General features: G+C 42.2%; 1 protein-coding gene across 1 annotated transcript in view; it reads right to left on the bottom strand.

Annotated features, from left to right (window-relative positions):
• creb3l2 (cAMP responsive element binding protein 3-like 2) overlaps nucleotides 1–20,494 on the bottom strand; it is a 26,705-nt gene extending 6,211 nt beyond the window's left edge. The window contains exons 1-5 of the mRNA XM_084038767.1: nucleotides 19,939–20,494; nucleotides 1,666–1,909; nucleotides 910–1,121; nucleotides 735–813; nucleotides 1–197 (exon numbers count right to left, since the gene is read on the bottom strand). The exon at nucleotides 1–197 is cut by the window's left edge and continues 6 nt beyond it. Of these exons, the coding sequence (XP_083894893.1) occupies nucleotides 1–197; nucleotides 735–813; nucleotides 910–1,121; nucleotides 1,666–1,909; nucleotides 19,939–20,037 (831 nt within the window). The 5' untranslated portion in view covers nucleotides 20,038–20,494. The remainder of the gene's footprint in view (nucleotides 198–734; nucleotides 814–909; nucleotides 1,122–1,665; nucleotides 1,910–19,938) is intronic.
• Nucleotides 20,495–21,353: the final 859 nt, after the last annotated feature.

Genomic DNA, 21,353 nt, shown 5'->3' on the forward strand with positions numbered 1-21,353 from the left:
GGCGGTGAGCAGAGGGGAGTTGGACAGGGAGGAAGCAGCGCGAGGCGACACCTTCAGGCTGGCCTGGGATGGAGGGGGGCTGGTGGGGGAGGTGGGGCAGGACAGGCCTGGCGGGGCGTGGACGGGACTCTGGCTGCCCTCCGAGTCGCTGCCGTGGGAGCTGGGAGGAGTGGGAGGCATCTGCAGCGACTCCAGACCTGAAACAGGACGGGCATGAGGGACTTTAGAAAGATTATTTAAAGGTCTTCCAGGATGAAATATGAAACATTTTTTATGCTTGCAGGGGCATTTTGCAGTCTGGCAAACTTTTTTTTGACTCAATTAAGGATATCAGACAACATTCATTTACTACGTTTGTGTAATTTACTTCAGTTCATTTTTCAGTTAATCTTGTGATTCTTTTGGGCAAAAATAATATTCATACTAGGCTGGTTTCATGTAGTTTTGCAAATTACTGAAATTATTGTTAATAATACGGTTTGTGCTCCTCGTCCGTGTGTCTATTTTTCCATACAGTGTTATCTTTATAATTTAGCATTTTGTGTATGAATCTCTACCTTTTCTGACTGTAGCGATTTTTCATATCTGTTTACTTTACTTTCCCATCTTTTTTTGTATTTAATATTAATAAAAGAAGAAGGAAAAAAATCATTATGAGATGACAACAAATGACCAGCAGGGGTCGTTGTAGCATCAGATAACTGACGTGCAGCAGTGAAAGTTTAAATTGAGACCTTTGGGGGAGAGATTGAGGAACTGGTCCACTTCATGAGGCTCCAGTTTGATCTGGGGGATGATGTTCTCCTCTTTGATCTGATAACAGAGAACAAGTGATGACAGGGCTACAAACAGTGACAAAACACAACACAAATACCTGTTTTCATCCTGATCATCAGGGGGAAGTCTCACCTTGAAACCTTTGGCCTGACTGTGGCTGCTGACGGTGATCGGAGCTGGGGAGCCGGGAGCAGCAGGGGCCGCATCGGGGCCCTCGGGTGCCTTGGCCCCGCTGGAGGCCAGAGAGAGGGAGAGGGTGGGGAGGAGGGAAGGAGTCTCGCACAGGAGGCTGTCGATGGGGTCCTCCTGCTCCATGGGCCAATCAGCTGAATCTCCATCCGACTCTGATGAACAAGAGGGGACGCTGTTTGTATGTTTCTATGATTCTATGTTTCTATGACTTTATGTTTCTAAGAATTTTAATGTTTCTATGATTTTATGATTCTATGACTTTATGTTTCTAAGATTGTAAATGTTTCTATGATTCTATGTTTCTATGACTTTATGTTTCTAAGAATTTTAATGTTTCTATGATTCTATGTTTCTATGACTTTATGTTTCTAAGATTGTAAATGTTTCTATGATTTAAAATGTTTCTATGTTTCTATGATTCTATGATTTTATGATTCTATGACTTTATGTTTCTAAGATTGTAAATGTTTCTATGATTTAAAATGTTTCTATGATTCTATGATTCTATGATTTTATGATTCTATGACTTTATGTTTCTAAGATTGTAAATGTTTCTGTGTTTCTATGATTGTATATGGACTCCTGTCAGTGTTTTAGTTTGGAGGGAAAGTTTCCTTGCATGTGTTTTATTTGTCATGCATTGAATTTTTCATTTAAAGATGAAGACACTATCACTGAAAAGAAGAAGAGGCTCACCGGCGTCGCTGCCTTGCTCACCGGTCAGGTGCGACAGCGGCGACTGCGGCCGGCTGTCCCCGCAGAGCGAGTAGCTGTGCTCGGCCGTGATGTGCGGGGGGAGAGGGGAGGACGGGGACAGGTCGCTCCCGTCCTCCCCCTCCATGGCTTCCACTCCGCCTCTCACGCCGGACAGGAAGGGGTCGCTGAGCAGCTGGCCCAGCAAAGCATCCTGGGAGAGGTCGTCAAGGAGCTCGGAGAAGTGCTGCGCAAAAGGAGGAAGAAAATATGATGAGCATCTGATTTAATACAAGCATACAATATCACTTTGAGGCCGGCATAGTCGAGCATGCAGACAGTCTATAACAGCCTGCATGTAATGAGAGACTGTACATCTTTTACTGCCACCTTTCCTTGAAGTTTCCCCTCTGGGAACTAAAGCAGCCTATTAAAAACGTGTAAAATTGTCTCTCTCTTTCTGAGTGTTTGACATATTGCCTTAAGTTAACGCTTATAGAAGTTAACAGCCTCCTCCTCCTCTTACTCTCCCCTTTCATCGGCTCTCCTCCTCCTTCACCACATTCCTGCTGCCTTCTTCTTTCCTGCTCTCCATCTTTTTCCTTCCATCTCTCAACAAGGTGAGTGTTCAGGTGAACGTAAGGAAAAGGCGCTGCAGGCGATGACATACTGACACACGTCTCCTGTGTCAACCTCTAATTTGCTGGGCCGCCAGAAAACCATCACAACCTTATATTTCAGATTTAAAAAAAAATTAAATATAAGGTTGTGCTTCCCAGGTTTCACTCATCTACAAAATGAAAAACCCAGTCCCAATACCCCCTGAGGCCTGAAGTCCTGGACCCTGAGGGTCTTAACTGATGGTAAATGGAGGAGTGTGAGAGGCTGAGAGGCCTTCAAATGGTTTAAATAGCAATGGAACAGCTTTCTTACTTAAAAACACAGTTTTTATTTTATGTCTTTATGTCTTGTTTTGCTTGACCAACAGTGAAAAAAACCCCAAATGTTCTTAAGCAACAGGAGAAAATTCATTTTCAATCAATCAAGACTTAAGATTTACTTAAGATTTACTTAAGTTTTTAAGTTTGAATAAGTCGTGTCCTCACTCGAACTCGAGCGGAAGGTGAAAGTATTTCTGGTGTAACTTTGCTGGGATGTTGGTCATGTGGGAGTCTGGACCAACGAGCAGGGAATAAAGGTTTAAATTACAAAACACATGAAACTCGGTTTTCTTTTCTCAGGCAACGGTTTAGAACGTCAAAGGCACATTTATTTATATAACACATTTCATACGTTCACAGGAAAGACTAAGTATAGTGCAAGTTTAACAAAGAGTGCTGCTTCAAGTTAGGAAAAAACTGAAGGAAAGAAAAGAAGGAAATAGGAAAGGAAAGGAAATCTAGAGTCACATTTACCGTGTAGACACATTTTGTGTATACGGATAAAGTGAGAGTGAAATCAAGATGGAGGAAACAGGAGGAGGGCGAACGGCCGGACGCCAAACATGTGGCTTCAATTACACACACACACACACACACACACACACACACACACACACACACACACACACACACACACACACACACACACACACACACACACACACACACACACAGAGAAATGACCTCTTAACTCCATAAACACACAGCACACTCCAGCCACCATATGCTGCCCAATAAGGTTTCAAGCCTCTCTCTCTCTCTCTGTCTGTCTGTCTGTGTGTGTGTGTGTGTGTGTGTGTGTGTCTGTCTGTCTGTCTGTGTGTGTGTGTGTGTGTGTGTGTGTGTGTGTGTGTGTGTGTGTGTGAGACAGAGATGCAAACACTGACAGCATACCGTGAATCTCCTCAAGGAGGGAAGACAAATATTTAACCATTTATCCATCAAATGAGTCCATTTAGATTTTTGGGCCAAAACTCATCACATCGTGTGCACACATGAACGGTTCACAGCGCTTTACCCCCCCCCCCTCAGTGTCACCTGGTAACCACATCTCCACGGTTACCGAGTCATCTTATACGTCAGACTGCTGCCGATATGATTACAGCCCGTCAGACACTGACAGATGAGGGGTTTTGCTATGGTGATGATAGTAATTATTATGAAGCGTGAATCAATAAAATGGTTGTTGCATTTATTCAAATTTGGAGATAATGGTGTGAAAATATCTCAGATATTCTGCTAAAGAACTGAAGGTCTACAACACGTCCAAAAAGCCACATCAGTACACCTTCATGAGGTATATATATATATATATATATATATATATATATATATACATAGTTAACTAAATGTGTAAGGATTTGTCAGACCTTGTACAGATCCTGGGAACATTTTGTACAATTTGGGTTTCAATGATCAGAACTAAGGAGGAGTAAAGAAAACATAATTGATTAGGTTTCAGCTCAAAACGAGGAGAAAATCTCATGATGGTTAAAGAAAAAGAGGGTGGAGTTTTTAGGGAGGAGTAATTACATACAGAACCCATCTGTTTTTAAGCCATTCTGTGGGTACGTATGACCTTTGACAGCCTGTAGTTTCATCAGCAGTAGCAGCAGAAGCAGTTAATCTACCAGAAATGTGCATAAACACGATACGATGGCGCTGACGTTGTAGCCCACAGCTAACTCTTGACTTCAACACTGGAAGAACGAAGCCTCATGTTGTTTAGGAAAAGGGAAATGGGAGAAGTCCGTCTCTGCAGAGCCACAGCAAGGACTCACATAGTGAGGACTTGTATACGCTCCCTGTCATTTCTGCAGTGGGAGTGTGTGTGGTTTGGTTGAAGACAGACATACACACACACACACACACACACACACACCCCTCTTTGTCTTTGCAGCCCTGACAGAGAGGTGTTATTTGGGGCGACTGTAACTCAACACTTTTCAGCTGGGAACCAGAACCTGAGACCTAAATGGGAAAACAGGGAGTTAACTGGAACTAGGGCAAGAATCTGTAGCTACTCTGATGGAGCAGCGGTAACAAAGAGGCTATTCTCTTTTCTTCTTTTTTTTCTGAATAAAGTTTGAAACAGAGTAGAGAACATCGCTGAAAGTGCAGATTGTTATCTTTTAATGAAGCCTCCAGATGAGGAAATGCAGAGTGATTATCTCTGGTGAAACACGCAGAAACCCTGTGTCATCCAAAGAGAGACGGTCCTTTCAGAAGTTCTGCTAGACTTTTAATATGTGTGAAAATCTTAATAAAGTCAGAGAAACGCCAAACTGGGTCAGAAAACGTATAAGAGGCAGAGCTGTGTGTGAGGGATAATTATTAGCTGAGTTTAAGCCACAGCCTGTATATAAGAACGCCGTGACCTCACCCAGCGGTTTGTGGACCGCGGTTTTGAATCCTTGCATTTGGCATTTTGGCCGTCACCATCTTGGTTTTCTTGGAACCAGAAGTGACATGAGAGGGCGGAGCTTAGTACAAATTAACACTGGATTAATTCAACTTTCAACCTGATGGGGCGCTAGAGGAAAAGGGAAGGTCATTTTTTACAAATTTTTACGATTTTACATTAGTTTCATTTCAATATGTCCAATTGTCCAAATTTTAATTTTTTTTTAAAAAAAGTCAGAGGATCACCAAAGTCAGTAGGATTCATCCTCTGGGGAACAAATTTAATTGTGATCCATCCATTAGTTGCTGAGATTTCAGTCTGAAACTAAGTGGTGCACCAGTAATCCGGTTTCCTGCAAAAGACTGCAGGCAGAGTGGCGAGTGATGAGGCTTCACAAGAAAAGCCTCGACAGCTGTGTTGGTCACTAGTTAGCAGTTAAATTCATGGTATGGGAGTGGAAAAGACGGGAAGGAATGCCCTCTCAGGCCTGTAAACGTTCAGTTAAATGAAGTAGCATGTCTGTTTTAACCTTTAATGGCCAGAAGTTTACACTTCAGTAGGGGGAGGAGGAGGAGGAGGAGGAGGAGGGTTGATGATGTAACACCTTCCTCCCCTGAAAAGCAAAAACCAGATGTACAAGAGTAAACCTGACAAAACTAAAGAAGCACACACACACAGACAAACCCACACAGGCCCAAGGGTCGTCTCCCTCGAGTGTGTGTGTGTGTGTGTGTGTCTGTGTGTGTGTGTGTGAGTGGGTGTGTACCTTGACCTGGACTCGTCCGTGTGTGCCTTTGCTGATGATACAACTTCACAAACACACTAATAAAAAGATGAACACATGAAGATACACAAGATAAAGTGACTGACTCATTTGTTTGCTTTGCATGCAGGTTGAAGACTTATGTACTCGACCACTATCACACATTACAGCACGTGACCCATCATAACCAGATAACCAGTATTAAAGTCTGAAGAGATACCTGACCGCTAATCTGCACATTAATCGCTCATTCATTTCAGTGAAATCTTAATTCTTTTCATAGTTTGGTTTATAATTTGTAACAATGGGTTTTTTAATAGTTAATAAATCATTTACCATTTACTTTAGAGATCAATATAAACCATTTATAAGCAGATATATATCCATACATTTTTTTGTAAATAGAGTGAAATGGGGGCTCCTCATAACTGCACATCCCGTTTTTAAATTTTCGTCAGTATCAAATTAATCCAGCGATTCTTGACTACAAATCAACAGATGTGATGAAAAAAGGTGCAGGTAATTGCTAATTCGGCATTCTTTTAATGATTTTAATTTGCCAAAATGTAAACAAATCCAGGCTACAAATACGGAGTCCAAGTTGTAGCCAAGAAACCCTGATGTTATCAATACGATGTTGTCAATCATCTTAAATTATAAATGCTGATAACTCATTACTTAAGGTTTCTTTTAATAATTCAAGTCTGCAACTTTTAATTCGCCTTGGTATGTAATACGACACCAAGTGAACTCTTTTACAGAAGATCACAAGTGTCGTGATGCAGGAGGATAAACAACAACCTGGCAACCCAAAGTTGTTCTTATTAATAGTTTATAAGTGATCTATAAAGCATTTCTAAATTATTTATTTAATATTAATAAAGTCATTGGTGTCAGCTTTTTAAAAACAGACTTGTCATTTTCTGCTGCCCTTCAATTGTTTTTGTTATCGCTTGTATTTAGTTTAGAAGTCTGTTTCAGTTACATTGAAAGTTTCTGTGACACTCTTTGAAACTGCCTTGTGATTGTATTCATAAATAACTTCAACTTACTAACTCAAAGTTAATAACTTCAACTTACTAACTCAAAGTTAATAACTTCAACGATACAGGACGCCTCACTTGCCAAACAAAACTTGGTTTACCTTGGAAAGCGTCACTGAAATTACAACCTATTTTAAAGAGTGGCCCAGGGCAAAACAGGCAACAAAAACACATGCAGGCTTGATCCAAAGCTTGAGCTCCATGACAGAAAATATTAAATAAAATTTAAAAAACTGAAATATACGTGAGTTTTGTTGCAGCTTTCAGGGTGTTTCTGAGGAAACAAGAACACTTCCTCGTAGAAAAGGCTTTGCTTGAGGGTGTTTTGGAACTGAAGGGGAACATTTTATTTATTCTGCTTCAACCTCAGTTTCCCAGCTGCTCCAAGACTCTCAGTTCCAGTTCGTCTGCTTTCTCAGCTAATTCCCACCATTCATGGCCCTCTGGTGAAATTCCAAAAACACTTTGAGATAAAGAAGAGCATAATATTTGCATATCTGAACGTCAGCTGCTGTAATTGCATCCCCACTCCTGCAGCTGTAAACCAAGGTGCAGCAAATATCTGCTGGAATGCAAACAATGTGTGCAAGCTGTTTCAACGCTGAGCTGAAGTCCATGTGTAGAAACTTGAGCGGAGAGATTCCTTCACTGGCTCTGAGGACGACCTTATATAATATTATAATACGTGTCATAACTTCAAAAGTCAAATAGAGGCAGGAAACTAGTGTTTGAGCAGTTTACACAGCTAATTACCATACCAGTGTTTGTGCAGATTTCTAAAAATGACAGAGTCCTTCTTTTATTCTAGTGTCAGAGAGCTTTTTGTTCATTTTATAGATATACATACTACAGTAGCAAAGAATGAACTTTTATATAGGAATTAACGATTGAATCAACGTATTCGTATTTCTTTGCTGGTGCTTTATGGTCTATTTGACTCTAAATGGACCATAATGTTCTAAATGAACATCATGCTGGATTGAAGAAGACTTGAAACTAAAGGCTGAGACCATAAACCCATGTTTACAAGCTTTACCGAGATAATAAATCAAGTGAGAACTAGGGTCATTTTCACATTGACTTCCATGTAATCAGATTTCTTCTAGCAATGAGAGGAGTCGCACCCTGTTGGCCAACAGAGAGAATGCAAGTTTAAGGCCTTTCAGTATAGGCTTCACTTTTCAAAACCGGAGTTTGCTGCCTGTATTAGACTGAATATAGACGTATTATCTGATTGTAAGGCTAAAAAAGTACCCCAAATCACAGGATTTCCATTTTTGGGCAACATGAATATCTGGACCAAAGTGGCATGTATAAAAACAGCTGTTCAGGCACACAAGCTCCTCCAGAATGAGCCAAAACAAATCCCTTACAAAACCATTCTATCTTTGCGGTAGATAACCCTGACAGTAAGCAGGACTATACATCACCTTCTGGAACCACTTATCATTTGTAGTATCAGCACTGAGATTGGAGGCCACCTTTGCTGTGGCATTGATATTGTTTGTGTCAGCATAAAGAGACGGTTTGCAGGCCTTGGAGGGGTTCTGCTGTCAGGGTCTTATCAATGGGGGGGACTACAGGAGGCAAGCCCAGCACCAAGGCCTCATGCCAGCTGGACTGTGTTGGAGTTCTAACAGGCTGCAGCTTTATGTGTGACGCCATCATTTCCAACACACACAAAACACACATCTGTCTTACTGACATCATTTGTTCCGTAACGTCTGAAGAACCGAAGTGACCTCACTCCTCAGAAATGCCCTCATTACAACAGTAGCTCGAAGCGGTTCTAACAAGGATAAAAGTACAACACACACACTCCTGACCCAGATTCTAGACATCGATCCTGGGAGCTCGATTTGCCAAACTTATGTAGTCATCAAGGACGGCATAAGCACACCAGGAAAAGTCCAAACAGTCATTGAAGGAAGAAAAACAGCAAAGAATCTCCTGCACGTTTTCAGATAACAAAGAAACCCTTTCTTTCAGCTGTAACCCACACCTAGACCTGGTGAGCACTAAGGTGGACCCTTCACCAACCCAAACCTCAAGGTACAGTTTCCTCTTTGAGTGGGGTCAAAGGTGACAGTGACTCATTCACAAAAAATCTATGCATCGATTTTGTGTGTAGTTGGCAAAAAGTTCCAACTGTATGTTCTGCATGCAAGACAAACAGTAGTTGATTTTAAAGCTCCTAAATATACAAAAAGAATGGCTTGCTATGGTCATATATTTGACCTCTTTCCTTAAACAGGATTGTGACTGTGGGGTGGAGAGATGGTTAACGGATGTAAACATCAGGATGTGAGAGAATAACAGTAGGCGTGACACCCAGCAGTGTTGACTCTCCGCAGGGTGAGGACAGGAATACACAAACACACAACGTCAGAATGTGACAGAAATCACAGCGGGATCCATTACGGCTTCCATTTCCTGTTTAACGGCGTCGCCCTCCTTTTTCCTCCTAATTCTCATTAATGCTTTCACACTTGATTACAAGACGGCAGAGCGTATCCAGAGCCACGACAGGAAGTAGGTTAAAAATAGGAAGTGTCACAGTGGAGACAAACCGAGCCGGGTCGAAGTTCAAATGTGAGAGTGAGTCGTTATCTGACACTGATATAAAGTGCGTGTGTGTGTGTGTGTGTATTAGTTATACAGATGAACAGAAGAGGCCTCAAACAAAGACCTAAAGAAAAGCAGACCCAGACGATGACAAATGGAAAACGGTCTAATTTTCTCCCCCTGTAGGTCTCCCTTCTTGTAAAATCCCTCCCCGTCTGGATCCTTCCCAAAAGTTAAATCTCCTACCCTCAAAACACACACACACACACACACACACACACACACACACACACACACACACACACACACACACACACACACACACACACACACACACACACACACACACACACACACAGAGCAACACAAACTTTCCAGTCTCTGTCATACTGACCGGTCACAGCATACCAACCCCACTCTTCCCACACACACACACACCACACACACCACACACGGACCCTCCAGAGAAAATGACTTACCCAGATAGAAGCTACAGCATCAGCTCGACGGTGGCAGTATTTAAGTCTTCAGCCTGAAACATCTTCTTCCTCTGTGCAACGGAGCTCTGTTGTTGTCCAAAGACTATTAAAAACACACACTGCTGCACTGGGTGACATGTCCCTCCATTAGCACACAGGCTGTTTCATGTTGACTCACTCCCACATACGCTGCCCTGCTGCCACAAACACTCACCACAGCATTAGCTTCTGCAAAAGGTCTTTAAGACCCCACTAACCAGACAATGGCGCTGAACCCATGCTGGGTTTTACTGCTTTTGTCAGCGGGGCTGTCGGTCTGCTCCTCAGGTCTTTTCCTATTCAAAAATGTGTTGCGAGTTAGCACTAGCTAGCAAGCGAGCTAACTAGCTAAATTCCAGGAGCAGAGCAGCTTCTTGGCAGGCCGCCACAGGTCAACAATGACAGCTTATTAGGCAAATAGAAAAATGACAGGCAATTAGAAAGATGTAGAAAGATTAATCTAAATGTGGATTAATACGCTGCTGTAGTCAGTCCTCAACAGATGCACTATTTCCTCCTGTTCTTTGAATTAACAGCAACCAGCTGGGTCAGGAAACAATCCTACTCCCTGCTGAAACTACACGTTCGAACTTCTTTTTAAAATAAATAGGATGACACATAACCCTGGTAGGAGGACGTTGCTACTTCCGGACTGGGCCAGGTTAGCTGTTTACACTTGTTTCCAGTAGTTATGCTAAGCTAAGCTAACCCGCTGCCCCCTATAGCTTTACTAAACAGACACAAGAGTGGTATCAATCCTTTCATCTGTGAGATGATTGAGGCTGAGAGCTACAACCAGGAAGTCAGAAAGTATTCAGAGATGTACAAACACACTTTGGTGTTTTCATGAGATTTGCTGACAATAAGGAAATATAGAGCAACACCTGACTGAACCTTTAGATAAATATGAAGATAAAGTAACATTTTAGTAACAACTCAAAGAAAGATTAACTTCATGGTAATATCGGGCTAAATACTGGTCATGTATAATCACATCAATGTTCGGGGTAAACTAATAGACTCCCTGTGCTGAGACTGTGTCAAAAACAAGCACAGCTGTCTTCTGACGTCTCTCACCCTCTCATCCCGAGTGTGTGTTGACCCAGTTTATAACGAGCTCACACACACATGAATAACTTTTTTCCCCATCTCTGCACTGTAACACCGACTGGTCATCAAGTACCAACACACACACACACACACACACACACCCACCCAGCAGTTACTCAACCAGTGAACTCCCTCAACTCTTTCTAGTTTTTCCAGCTCTCCTTTAGCGTTTTTGTTTTTTTATTTAATTTTCTTCCTCCAACACAAGCTGCTCCTTCTCTCCTCTTCATTCCCATCAACTCTCTCCAGTTTAAAATCAATGAGACTCAACAAGTATCTGCTGGAAACATCAAGACGTAGATTAAGAGGAATCCACATATCAGTCTTCTCTCGAGTGCTTTCATTGTTTATGTGGTTATTTGCTGCTGGATTAACCCACAAAGCATTCGCTGTTAAGATCAGTATGGAGCTCATTTTCACTGAAGCACCTCCTTGCTCCACCTCCTGCTGGATTCTGGGTACAAACTGGATCAATGCAGGTCTTGAGTAGCCCATGGAGATCGCTTTAATCACTGGCAAACACTGCGGGAAACTTGTTTGGGCGCGCCTGTGATCTTAATTCCTCTGTTAAAGCGGAGCTCTCTGTGGTGCTTGCCAAGTAGAGGCATGCTTGAATGTCAAGTCATACACACACACGCACACACTGAACTTTGCACAGATGAATGGGCTTGTTCATGCCCCTTCGAATGAAAAGGTTCATGTGAAGGGAAAGGTGTGATGGACAGTTGTTCTCTTAGGAATCCAGAGCCAAGAATGATTTTTAAAAGCTGATACTACTGCAATATTTTTTGCCTCGCAGTATATTTACCACCTCACTGAGATAGCCGATGAAATCACCCAGACATCAGATCTCCTCTTTGTTTATGATGTAGCACTTATCACTCCATCACATACCTTTCTCTTCACATCAGCGTTGAAGTTAAGTGGTCCAACTAAAACAATAACACGTTACAGTATCCGCCAACAATGCTTGATGGCCACAGGGTTGCAGGATTCCTCACTCTATAGCGGCAACGCCAGCATGCTGTGCGCAGTAGTGAGATAATGATTGTAGTGCATAGTAAGGTCATTTTAATAACAACAATCTATCCCAAGAGATTTAGTTTTTAAAACGCAATGATCCAGTATTTTTGCAGAATCTTCCAATCGCCGATCGCCAGACTCATGTCAGACTTGTTATGCAGAATATTATAGAAAGCATACTTTCCATTGCAAGTGCAGACCCCAAAGTTGGACCATGTGCTGCTGAGTGCAACTAATTGTCTGAATAGCATGAAATCCTAGCCAGCCAGACAGCTCACATTTGGTCTCTCACACTTGGATGCAATTGACGGAGCCACCAACATCTGCGAGACGTCTAAAAGGACAGACTAAATGTGTACAGAAGAGCAGTTCTGACCTCACCAGTCTTACAATGGGAACACTGCAGCTGTCTCCGACAGAAAATACTTTCCCAGACAACTAAACTGCACCCTCAATTAAGTTTGGAAGGAAATGTATTTTCTGCCAGCTTACGGTTTGCAGTTTTAAACACAGGGTTAACATTGAAAACAAAAACGCATCAAAACTACTCGGTTAGGACTATTAAAAAAATCACGGTTTGGCTTGAAATAAATATATTTGTTACATTATTTAAGTTAAAGGTATAAATTAAAATTAGTCTTTCACAAGGGACAGAAACAATGGTCTTCTGGGTAAAAGTTGTGTGCTTGTATGACTCCACCTGTCTTGCCTTCACCCTTCCATGGACTAGAAGTGTATTTGTGATACGACAAAAAACGTTATCTGGAATAAAATATGTGTGGAAAAGTTTAAGGGAGAAGATTCACTTAAAAAGTTTATTTAAAAACCAAACAGGTAAAGGAAACAGAAGGGAGGGAAGAAAGAACCAGTTGGAGAGAAAAAGAAAGATTAGAATTACTCAAAGTTCACAAAGAAAGAAGAGTCAGGGAGAGAAAGAAGAATGTTAACAAGCAGAAATGGAGGAGTTTCTGGTATTTTGGACAGGAGCCGACTCGTTCTGAATCTCGGCCCAGCCCGGAGGAGTGGAGGAGGAGGAGGAGGAGGAGGAGGAGGAGGAGGAGGAGGAGGAGGAGGAGGAAGAAGCCTGGGAAGAGAGGTGAAAGGTTAACTAGACAGTGGATGGAGAGGTTTCTGTCTTGATTGTACACTTGGAGTCAGGATATGAGCTGCAACATCCACAAAAAAACATCAAAGTTGAGCGGGTCTCACACCTCATACACCTCACTGTTTAATAAGCAGTTTACAGGCTTTATACACTTTGATGTTTCCAACACTGACGCTCATGCAGAAAGCCCCAAAAACTAAATCTATGGAAATTCTCTTGATGCTGCCACTTTAAAGTGTATATTTAATTTCTAATTTCGACCGTGGTATCTTTAAAAACCGATGAAGAAACAAGCAAGAGGCGGCAACAATACTCAACAGCTTCAGGGTCATTTTAGGGCTGATGTATAAGCTACACACAGGGATATTAAGCCCACACCCTGCTAACCACACGCACACATTTAAAACCTTTTATGGTGCCTAAAGCTAAACCAGAGTCGGGCAGATGGGGGACGGGACATGCAGAATCAGGAGAGACAGACAGAAATACAGACAGGAGGTAAATTTAGCTTTGCCTCAGAGAACGATGGCTCCTGTGGATTTTCCATAATGATCCCTCTCACACTGATTACTACCTTCGCTTTGCTCTCAAATGGCCACTTCCCCGCCTGCAGCAAAACTTCAGTCCACTTTCAAAGTGAGGAGAAAAGTTGCATCAGATTTGGAAAAAAAGAGAGCGTATCCTTCATGAGTCCATGTGCGCACCATGTGTAGACACGCTGTCACTTTCTAAAGCCAAAAGAGTTCGTGTCAGCGGGGTCACTCCGATTAAAGCAACGATGAAGTGATTAAAGAGGATCACATGATCAAAATGGCACAGTGCACTTTGTGGACAGTCTTCCCATATACAACCAGTGTAGTGATGATTACTACTGCAATAAATATGTATTTAAAGAACATCAATATTAAAATGTCTAACTTAAAGAAAAAGGCTGGTATCTGTCAACCTGGGTCTCCAACTGAGGTAATTATTTATGACAATTTGGCAAAATAACACACATCAGGGTAAGCAACTCCTAGCCACCTAAACATTTTGAGGAAAAAAACGTAAATATTACATAAATAATTCTCTCTAAAAGTCTCTAAAACCCTATAAACTTGGTAACACCAGGTAGCTTGTTTGCTCCCACCATTAGCTTAGCCGAGCTTGTTTAAGCTAGCAAGCTCCATAAAACATATGAAGGTCTAATATTTTACCCTATTCAAGTAGGATATCCAGGTACAGATCAAAGTTAATACCATGTGTAGTTTTAGTTATACCAGAAGTAAACACAGAATTTAGCCCAGTGGATTAGCTCTTTAAACTGTTGAGGGATTTAGCCTACTTCCAAGGCAACTAAAAAAAACTAACCAAAACTAAAGGCTCGGTTATGCTTCCACGTAGTGATCACCCAATGGCCACGCAATGGCCACGCAGTTGCTTGGAGACCGTGATGGTTCTGCGTTGGGTTTACGTGTCGAAATGCAATTCAATGCCACACCGGTAACGGGCGCTATGTTTTTTGTAAAGACTAACCGACTGACCGAGACTCTTGACGTATATCGTTGTTAGCCTCGTAATAGCCTATTTGTTTACCTTCCGGCTTTAAACATCCACCATTTTTCAGTGTTTTATTTCTTTGTGCAAAAGCGACAAGGTGCAAACAATAAAAGTATTTGATGTTTAAATGGCGGTGTTTATGAGTAGAAACCGGAAAAGCAGTCTCCAGCGGATGTAGTTAGCGGACCAATCACAGCCAATGCCGCTGCGTTGGTGTTGCGTCGCCTCGACGCACGTCTAGGATTTTTGGGAGGTGCACGTCAGGCCCTTGCGGTGCACGTAAGGGGGGTCCGCAAGGACGCAAGGGGTCCGTAAGCCCCCTTGGTTGTGTCAACGCGGAACCATAACTTGGGCTTAAGAGACTAAATTAGGTTCTAAACAGTAAAACATTCAAGTTTCTAAACACAACCATGAATGTACAGCCATGCTAGCAGTGCAGCTCAAAGCGCCAATGCTAACACGCTGGTCCTAAGCAGGTAGCATGTTTACCATGTTCCCCATTTCAGTTTAGCTCGTTAGTATGCTAATTACTAACATGTGTTAATGTGTTTCGTGAAATGTTTTCGTTTCTAGAAGCAGTAGAACTATAATCTGTGAATTCTCTGTGTCATAGTAAAATCAATTAAACTGCGGTCTGTTTCATGCAGTCAACCAACCGGAAGATCTGGCACCACACCTGCAGTGACACATATTAGCATACACAGCTAGCGTCCTTTAGTTGAGTAAAACATAGAACAAAACGCAGTGGTGGTGACGTTTCAGGTACTTGTACTGTACTTTAGTATTTCCACTTTCTGCAACTTCATACTACATCTTAGAGGTACATAGTGTACTTTTTACTCCATTAAATTTGTCCGACAGCTTGAGTTACTCATTGTGGTCAGTTTAGTTATAGATTACAATTGCTCATCCCCTTCCTGTGTCCGGTGAATCTGCAGATGCGTTGATGCCGAATGTTTGATTTCCCTCTTAGCTAATTATTTAAAAAGCCTCTGGAAAGCTGGAAAAATGCATCGACACAAAGCTGAAAACGATGCAGTTGTTCTTTTTAGAGGTTCTCACAGGACACATTGCTGTCGAATAAACAACCCAGCAGTATATAAATAATCCAGAAATACCGGATCTAAGAGTAAAACTCTGACAGGGATCACTTTACCGCAATAATACTTTTAACTTTTCATACTTTGAGGCAATGTTGCTGATAACACTTTCACTTCAGTCGGGTTTTGAGGGCAGGACTTGGCTTGTAACTTTCACAGTGTGATATTAGTACTTTTACTTAGTAATCTGAATACTTCTTCCATCGCTGCTGGAACGTGAGTGACACTGAAATATAAACAGACAGCGGAGACACTTGACCTTTGATTGTCAGTAAAATGTGCCTGGTTGTGAAACGATGTCATCATTTCTTCATTATCTGGATATAAACTGTGGCTGCTGAGTGTGTGTGTGTGTGTGTGTGTGTGTACTAACCGACCGTCCCTGCCTACAGACTGACACAACAAACACATGGACCATTCAGAAGGAGACAGAGCGAGGCCACCGGCGAGCAGGATGCCCTGCCCGGACGGAGAACAGGCTGTGCACTGTGAGCACATGGACCAAGCTGTTAACCTTCGACTCCATGTGTGTTTGCTCTTCATGAATAATATAAGTGTGTATAGGTACGTGGATTCAGATCCTTTACAAGACTACAAGCACTGTGAAAATACCCTGCAAAGTAAAAGTCTTGCATTCAACACCAAATTCAAAAAGTTTTACTTTTCATTTTACTGCTGAAGATAACTTCTTTATGTACTGTTGTCAGATAAACATAGTAAAAAGTATATAATATATACCTCTGAGATGTAGTAGTAGTATAGTGGCTTAAAACTTGAGTAACGGGTGTCAGATCCATTGCACGTGTAAATAAAGTTGCATCTATAGACACAGTTAAGTATGCTGTGTGTTATGTAAGCAGACGCACAGCTGGAAACGCCTGGAGCACGTGCAGAGCAAATATGCTCGTTTCCCCTGCACGTCCTCTTCTTCTGCGACTCTACACGAGCGTGACATGTGCTGAGTGCCATGCCAACTTTTCTGAAAGACACGAGTCTGCGCCCGTAGTAGGTAGCATTTAAGTTTCCTCCACTGACAAGAACCCAAGCTTCCCTAAGCACCAATGCAGACATTTGGTGAAACGCTGCTGCAGGCCCAGGACGTATAGCTGGTCCCGCTGGAGGGAAGGGAGGCACGGGAGAACCAGAAGCAGGGCTGAAAATTAGGTTTTATTTTTTATGTCCACAGGGGGCGCCAAAACCAACACAAAGTTAAACTTCCTTGTCGCGTTAAGTTGTCCTCATCAAAAATTCCAAGGTTTAGTTGCTAATTAAATGGATCGTAACCGACATTCTAGTCTTTTTATTACCATTTCATTTTAAGTCGTGTCTGCATTTATTGTTCGTGAATATGAGCGTTCTCCCTCAAAGTGTTTTAGAATAAAAATAAAAGAACAAAAAAGAAGACTGAAAACATTTGAATTGCAAAAGAAACACTACGATCTATGTTTTCATTCCTTGTATCGTATTGACATATTATTTTAGTATATCGCGGTTGTAATTGTAATCCGGCTTCTGGTTTTGCTGCATTTTTTCCGTCCCTGAAATAGATTGAACGTCACGCGTCAAACAAACCTGGCTGAGTTTACGTGAGGATGACGTCAAAAAGTCTTTCAGTAAAAATCTTTTTTGACGAGGATGAATGGCGATGACAGCGAAACTCCACCTAGGCACCGACGCTGTGTTATGATTGTAAAACCTGAGGAACTTGATTGCGATAAACACACAGTAGTGACACATGAGGGACCTCTGTGATGAGCGTTAAAGCCTGAGGATCCCACGCATGCTGCCCAGGGAGAGGCTTTACGCTGTCGTGAGGAATCTCAAGTCAACAAACCCCTGTGGAGAGAGTGTGAGAGTGAGACCCAACAAAGCCTGCAGTCTGTTTCCCGAGCTGCCCGAGATCCAAACAGTGCAGTCTTCATGCCTCCCCCGCCCTCACACACATACTATTCATGCTTTACTATATATAGAATATCCACCTCGCTAACAAGAGAATCTTAGTGCTTCACACAACCTGGCCTCTGTGTGGGAGCGCAAGGCTTCGTATGCAACACCTGGAGAGGAACTCTGCTTCAACTTTGAGCAGCGAGTGAGAATAATCTGCTAATGCATCATTAAAACCATCCAATGATTCACCCAAAAATAAGCATTTCTTTGTACTATTCTTAAAAGGGGACTATGGTTTTACACTCTGCCTGCAGATTCACCGACACTACTGAGCCCATGTAGGGTTGGTCAGCTCTGGGCTACTGCAGAACCATGGAGGTGCAACATGGTGGACTCTGTGAGGAGGACCTGCTAACAAAACCACAGTGAATCTTGGTTTCATGTGTTTAAACTCCTGCACCGTCGCTGTAAGTGAAACAATGGTGGACAAAACTACGAGAATGAGAGGCAAGTTGTAATCAATCATCCTTTAAATGCAAATGTCACAGAATTGTTAAATAAAGGGAAAATCCAGTAATGTACTTTCATAAAGTGTGCAAGACACGTCGTTAGGCTATCAGATTCATCCAGTATCAGAGGCTGAGATATCAAGCTCCTAAAACACTGAGTTTCCCATGATGCAACTTTCATTCCCCAGCTGCTAAAAGTGCATGTCTTTCAAAAAATAGTTTAATATAGTTTAGTATTAACAGTAAATACTCAAAATGCAGAATCGTATCAAACATTATTGTTTTTAATCACAAACCTTCTAAAGTAGTTCATCAATGTGAAGCCAATTATAGATACTTGTATGATGTATACTGCTGCAGTATACTCAAGCAGAGTACAAGTATTAAACCTGCAGCTTAATGCAGCTGCTACTGATCATTTCCTCTTTATTCAGGAACTTATTTAGTTTTTTTTTTTTTACGATTCTCTTCTGTATCCCTGTGGACGATCTTTGTCCTCATCACTTTATACAGCGTTAATGAGCAGTTTAATCTCCATCAAACACGTCCAGTATGTTCCAGCAGCTCACTGGTGCGACGCTGCAGGAACTGTAGCCTCAGGACCTTTAAAAGGGAGCTGCGTTCACAGCGCCAATGCTCAGAAGTTTTAACAGCACAAGTCTTTACCTGTCTGCACATTTGCCTTGAGGAGTGTGTGTGTGTGTGTGTGTGTGTGTGTGTGTGTGTGTGTGTTATTGTCTCAGGTCTCAATAGGCCTCTGTGGTGTCTGATTCCTATCCTGCAAGCCAGCTGGATTTTTTCCCTGTAAACCCAAACACTCCCTCCCATCGTGTCTCACACACACACACACACACACACACACACACACACACACACACACACACACACACAGACACAGACACAGACACAGACACAGACACTCCTCTCGGCCCACAGAGAGACGTATGGCTGGAACACACTTGAAGTTACATAACTGATTTAAAAAAGCAGCTTTCCAGAGGAGATGCTCAGTTATTGCCATGATTTACACTTTTTTCGACTCAAAATATTCACCCCAGTCTCCGAGAGATTATTATAACTAATTTGCAACAACAAATACGTCATGTAAGAAACTCTGGTTTTGCATTTTCTTCCCTCTTTCTTCTTTTATACTTTCAGTCAAACTGTCGTCAACAAGGTACATCTGCCCTCTTCAGGGAGCCAAACAGAGAAGAATGAAAACTCCAAATGTGCTTTTATCAGCGTTCCCCGGATCTAGCAAACTCACTGATCATAATAACTGATGGATTAGTTTATAAGGGTGTTAATATGAAAGCTTTTAAGGTGTGTTCACGCTGACTCAATGCTCCACAATTATGTCTCTACTTGTGCACAACTCCAGCAGGTCCGGACTCCAGCAGGTCCAGAGAGGAAACATCAAATGTTCAACATGATAATAAGTATAAACTCTTCATTTAAGATAAAAACAAACAAACTGTACCATCATTTTAATACTTTGTCATCGTTTTGCTAAACATTTGTTGAAAAGAAAAGAAAAAAAAGCTGAGAATTCACATTTAAGTTGCATCCTGGACCTCAAGGCTCAAGTTGTGAATGGAGAGCCGGGTAACACACACACACACACACACACACACACACACACACACACACACACACACACACACACACACACACACACACACACACACACACACACACCTCCTTCCCCCCTCCTCTCAATGAAAGTGAGAGAATTGTGATTATGTCCCAGTGAGGTCACTATTACTTACATTGGTGTACAGCCCGCAGTCGATCTCTCCGGCCTCAGACAGCTCGCTGAGGTTCCTGTCCCAGTGTAGAAACGGTTCACTACCGTCCAGGATCTCCATGATTCCCTCCACACCTCCTCTCTGCTCCTCTGGCTGCTTGTTGCAGATAAAAAGCAGCGAAAACGCGGCGGAGTTTGGTTGCGAAGCGGTCGGACTGGAAACTCCAGAGATCCAAGTCAGGACAAACAAAGTTCCCAACAACTTGCGAAGGGAGGAAATGAACGCGAACCGACCCGGGTCCAGTTAGTGGAGACTTCAGGGACGGATGCTCGCTGTGTGAGCGAGCTGCAGCGGTCAGAGAGAAGCTGTGCGCTGTTGTTGTTGTTAATCATCTGCTCTCTGGTTCGGCGTCCACAGGCAGCAGCCTCTCTCCTCCTCCTCCTCCTCCTCTTCTTCACAGCCCAGACAGACAGGAATGTGTGGGCGGAGTCTCGAGCAAACAGAGAAAACAGGAGGAACACACAAACAGTTCACTCAAGTAGAATAAAAGTGAACGCGGCTGTCGATAACACACAGTGAATTAGTACAAGCTATACAATGTGAAGTGATTCATCCGCTCCAGCTGTTTGTGACTACTGTCAGACAGCAATGTTAACATACGCGAGTTTCCGGTTGTGATTTTCAAAATAAAACCCTACTCCTCACCTGCGGCCATCCCTATTCATTCTATGCAATAGAAAGTTCCATCCATTTTCTACCGCCTATCCTGTATTCAGGGTGCAATATAAAGTTAAAAATAAAAAATAATACATTACAAAAAAGGAAGGAAAGTTGTGTAGTAAAAATTCAAATTCAAATGTCTTTATTTGGATAAGCCCCTTGAGATGCACCATCTCGTTTTCGAGGGGGTCCAGACATACATTGCATAATACATAGCAAAGACGTTTTGGTATATTTTGATGTATTGAAGTAGTATATTTACATTTTTTAGTCTTGAATATAACTACCGGTAGTTATAACTTAGATATTGTACTTAAAAGTACTTTTTCATGTTAGTTTCTTAGCTTTTTTTCTTCGATTTTGAAATCCACTCCACCTTTTTCCGGTCTCACACTGGTTAAATCCGTCAAAATGACGTATCTTTTTAAACTAGAATCCACAGGTTTCCCCCAAACTCAGAGCCCCGCCTACATCCAGCTGCCCGACCAATCAGATCTCTTCCCTTTTGAACGCACGCTCAACCTCCTTAAACTGACAAACGACGAAGCCAATCAGAAAAGACTTCGATTATTCCTGCAGCCAATTACTTATAGCCAAGAATACCTTTGACTTGAGCCCGCCCCCACTGCCACAGAAACAACCTATCAAGGGAGACTACTTTCACATACTTTCCATAAAAAACGTTTGTTTCTGTTATTTATCTTCATTGAATTCTC

Source organism: Eutrigla gurnardus (assembly GCF_963514095.1).
Source record: "Eutrigla gurnardus genome assembly, chromosome: 21".
In the NCBI taxonomy this organism is placed as follows: domain Eukaryota; kingdom Metazoa; phylum Chordata; class Actinopteri; order Perciformes; family Triglidae; genus Eutrigla; species Eutrigla gurnardus.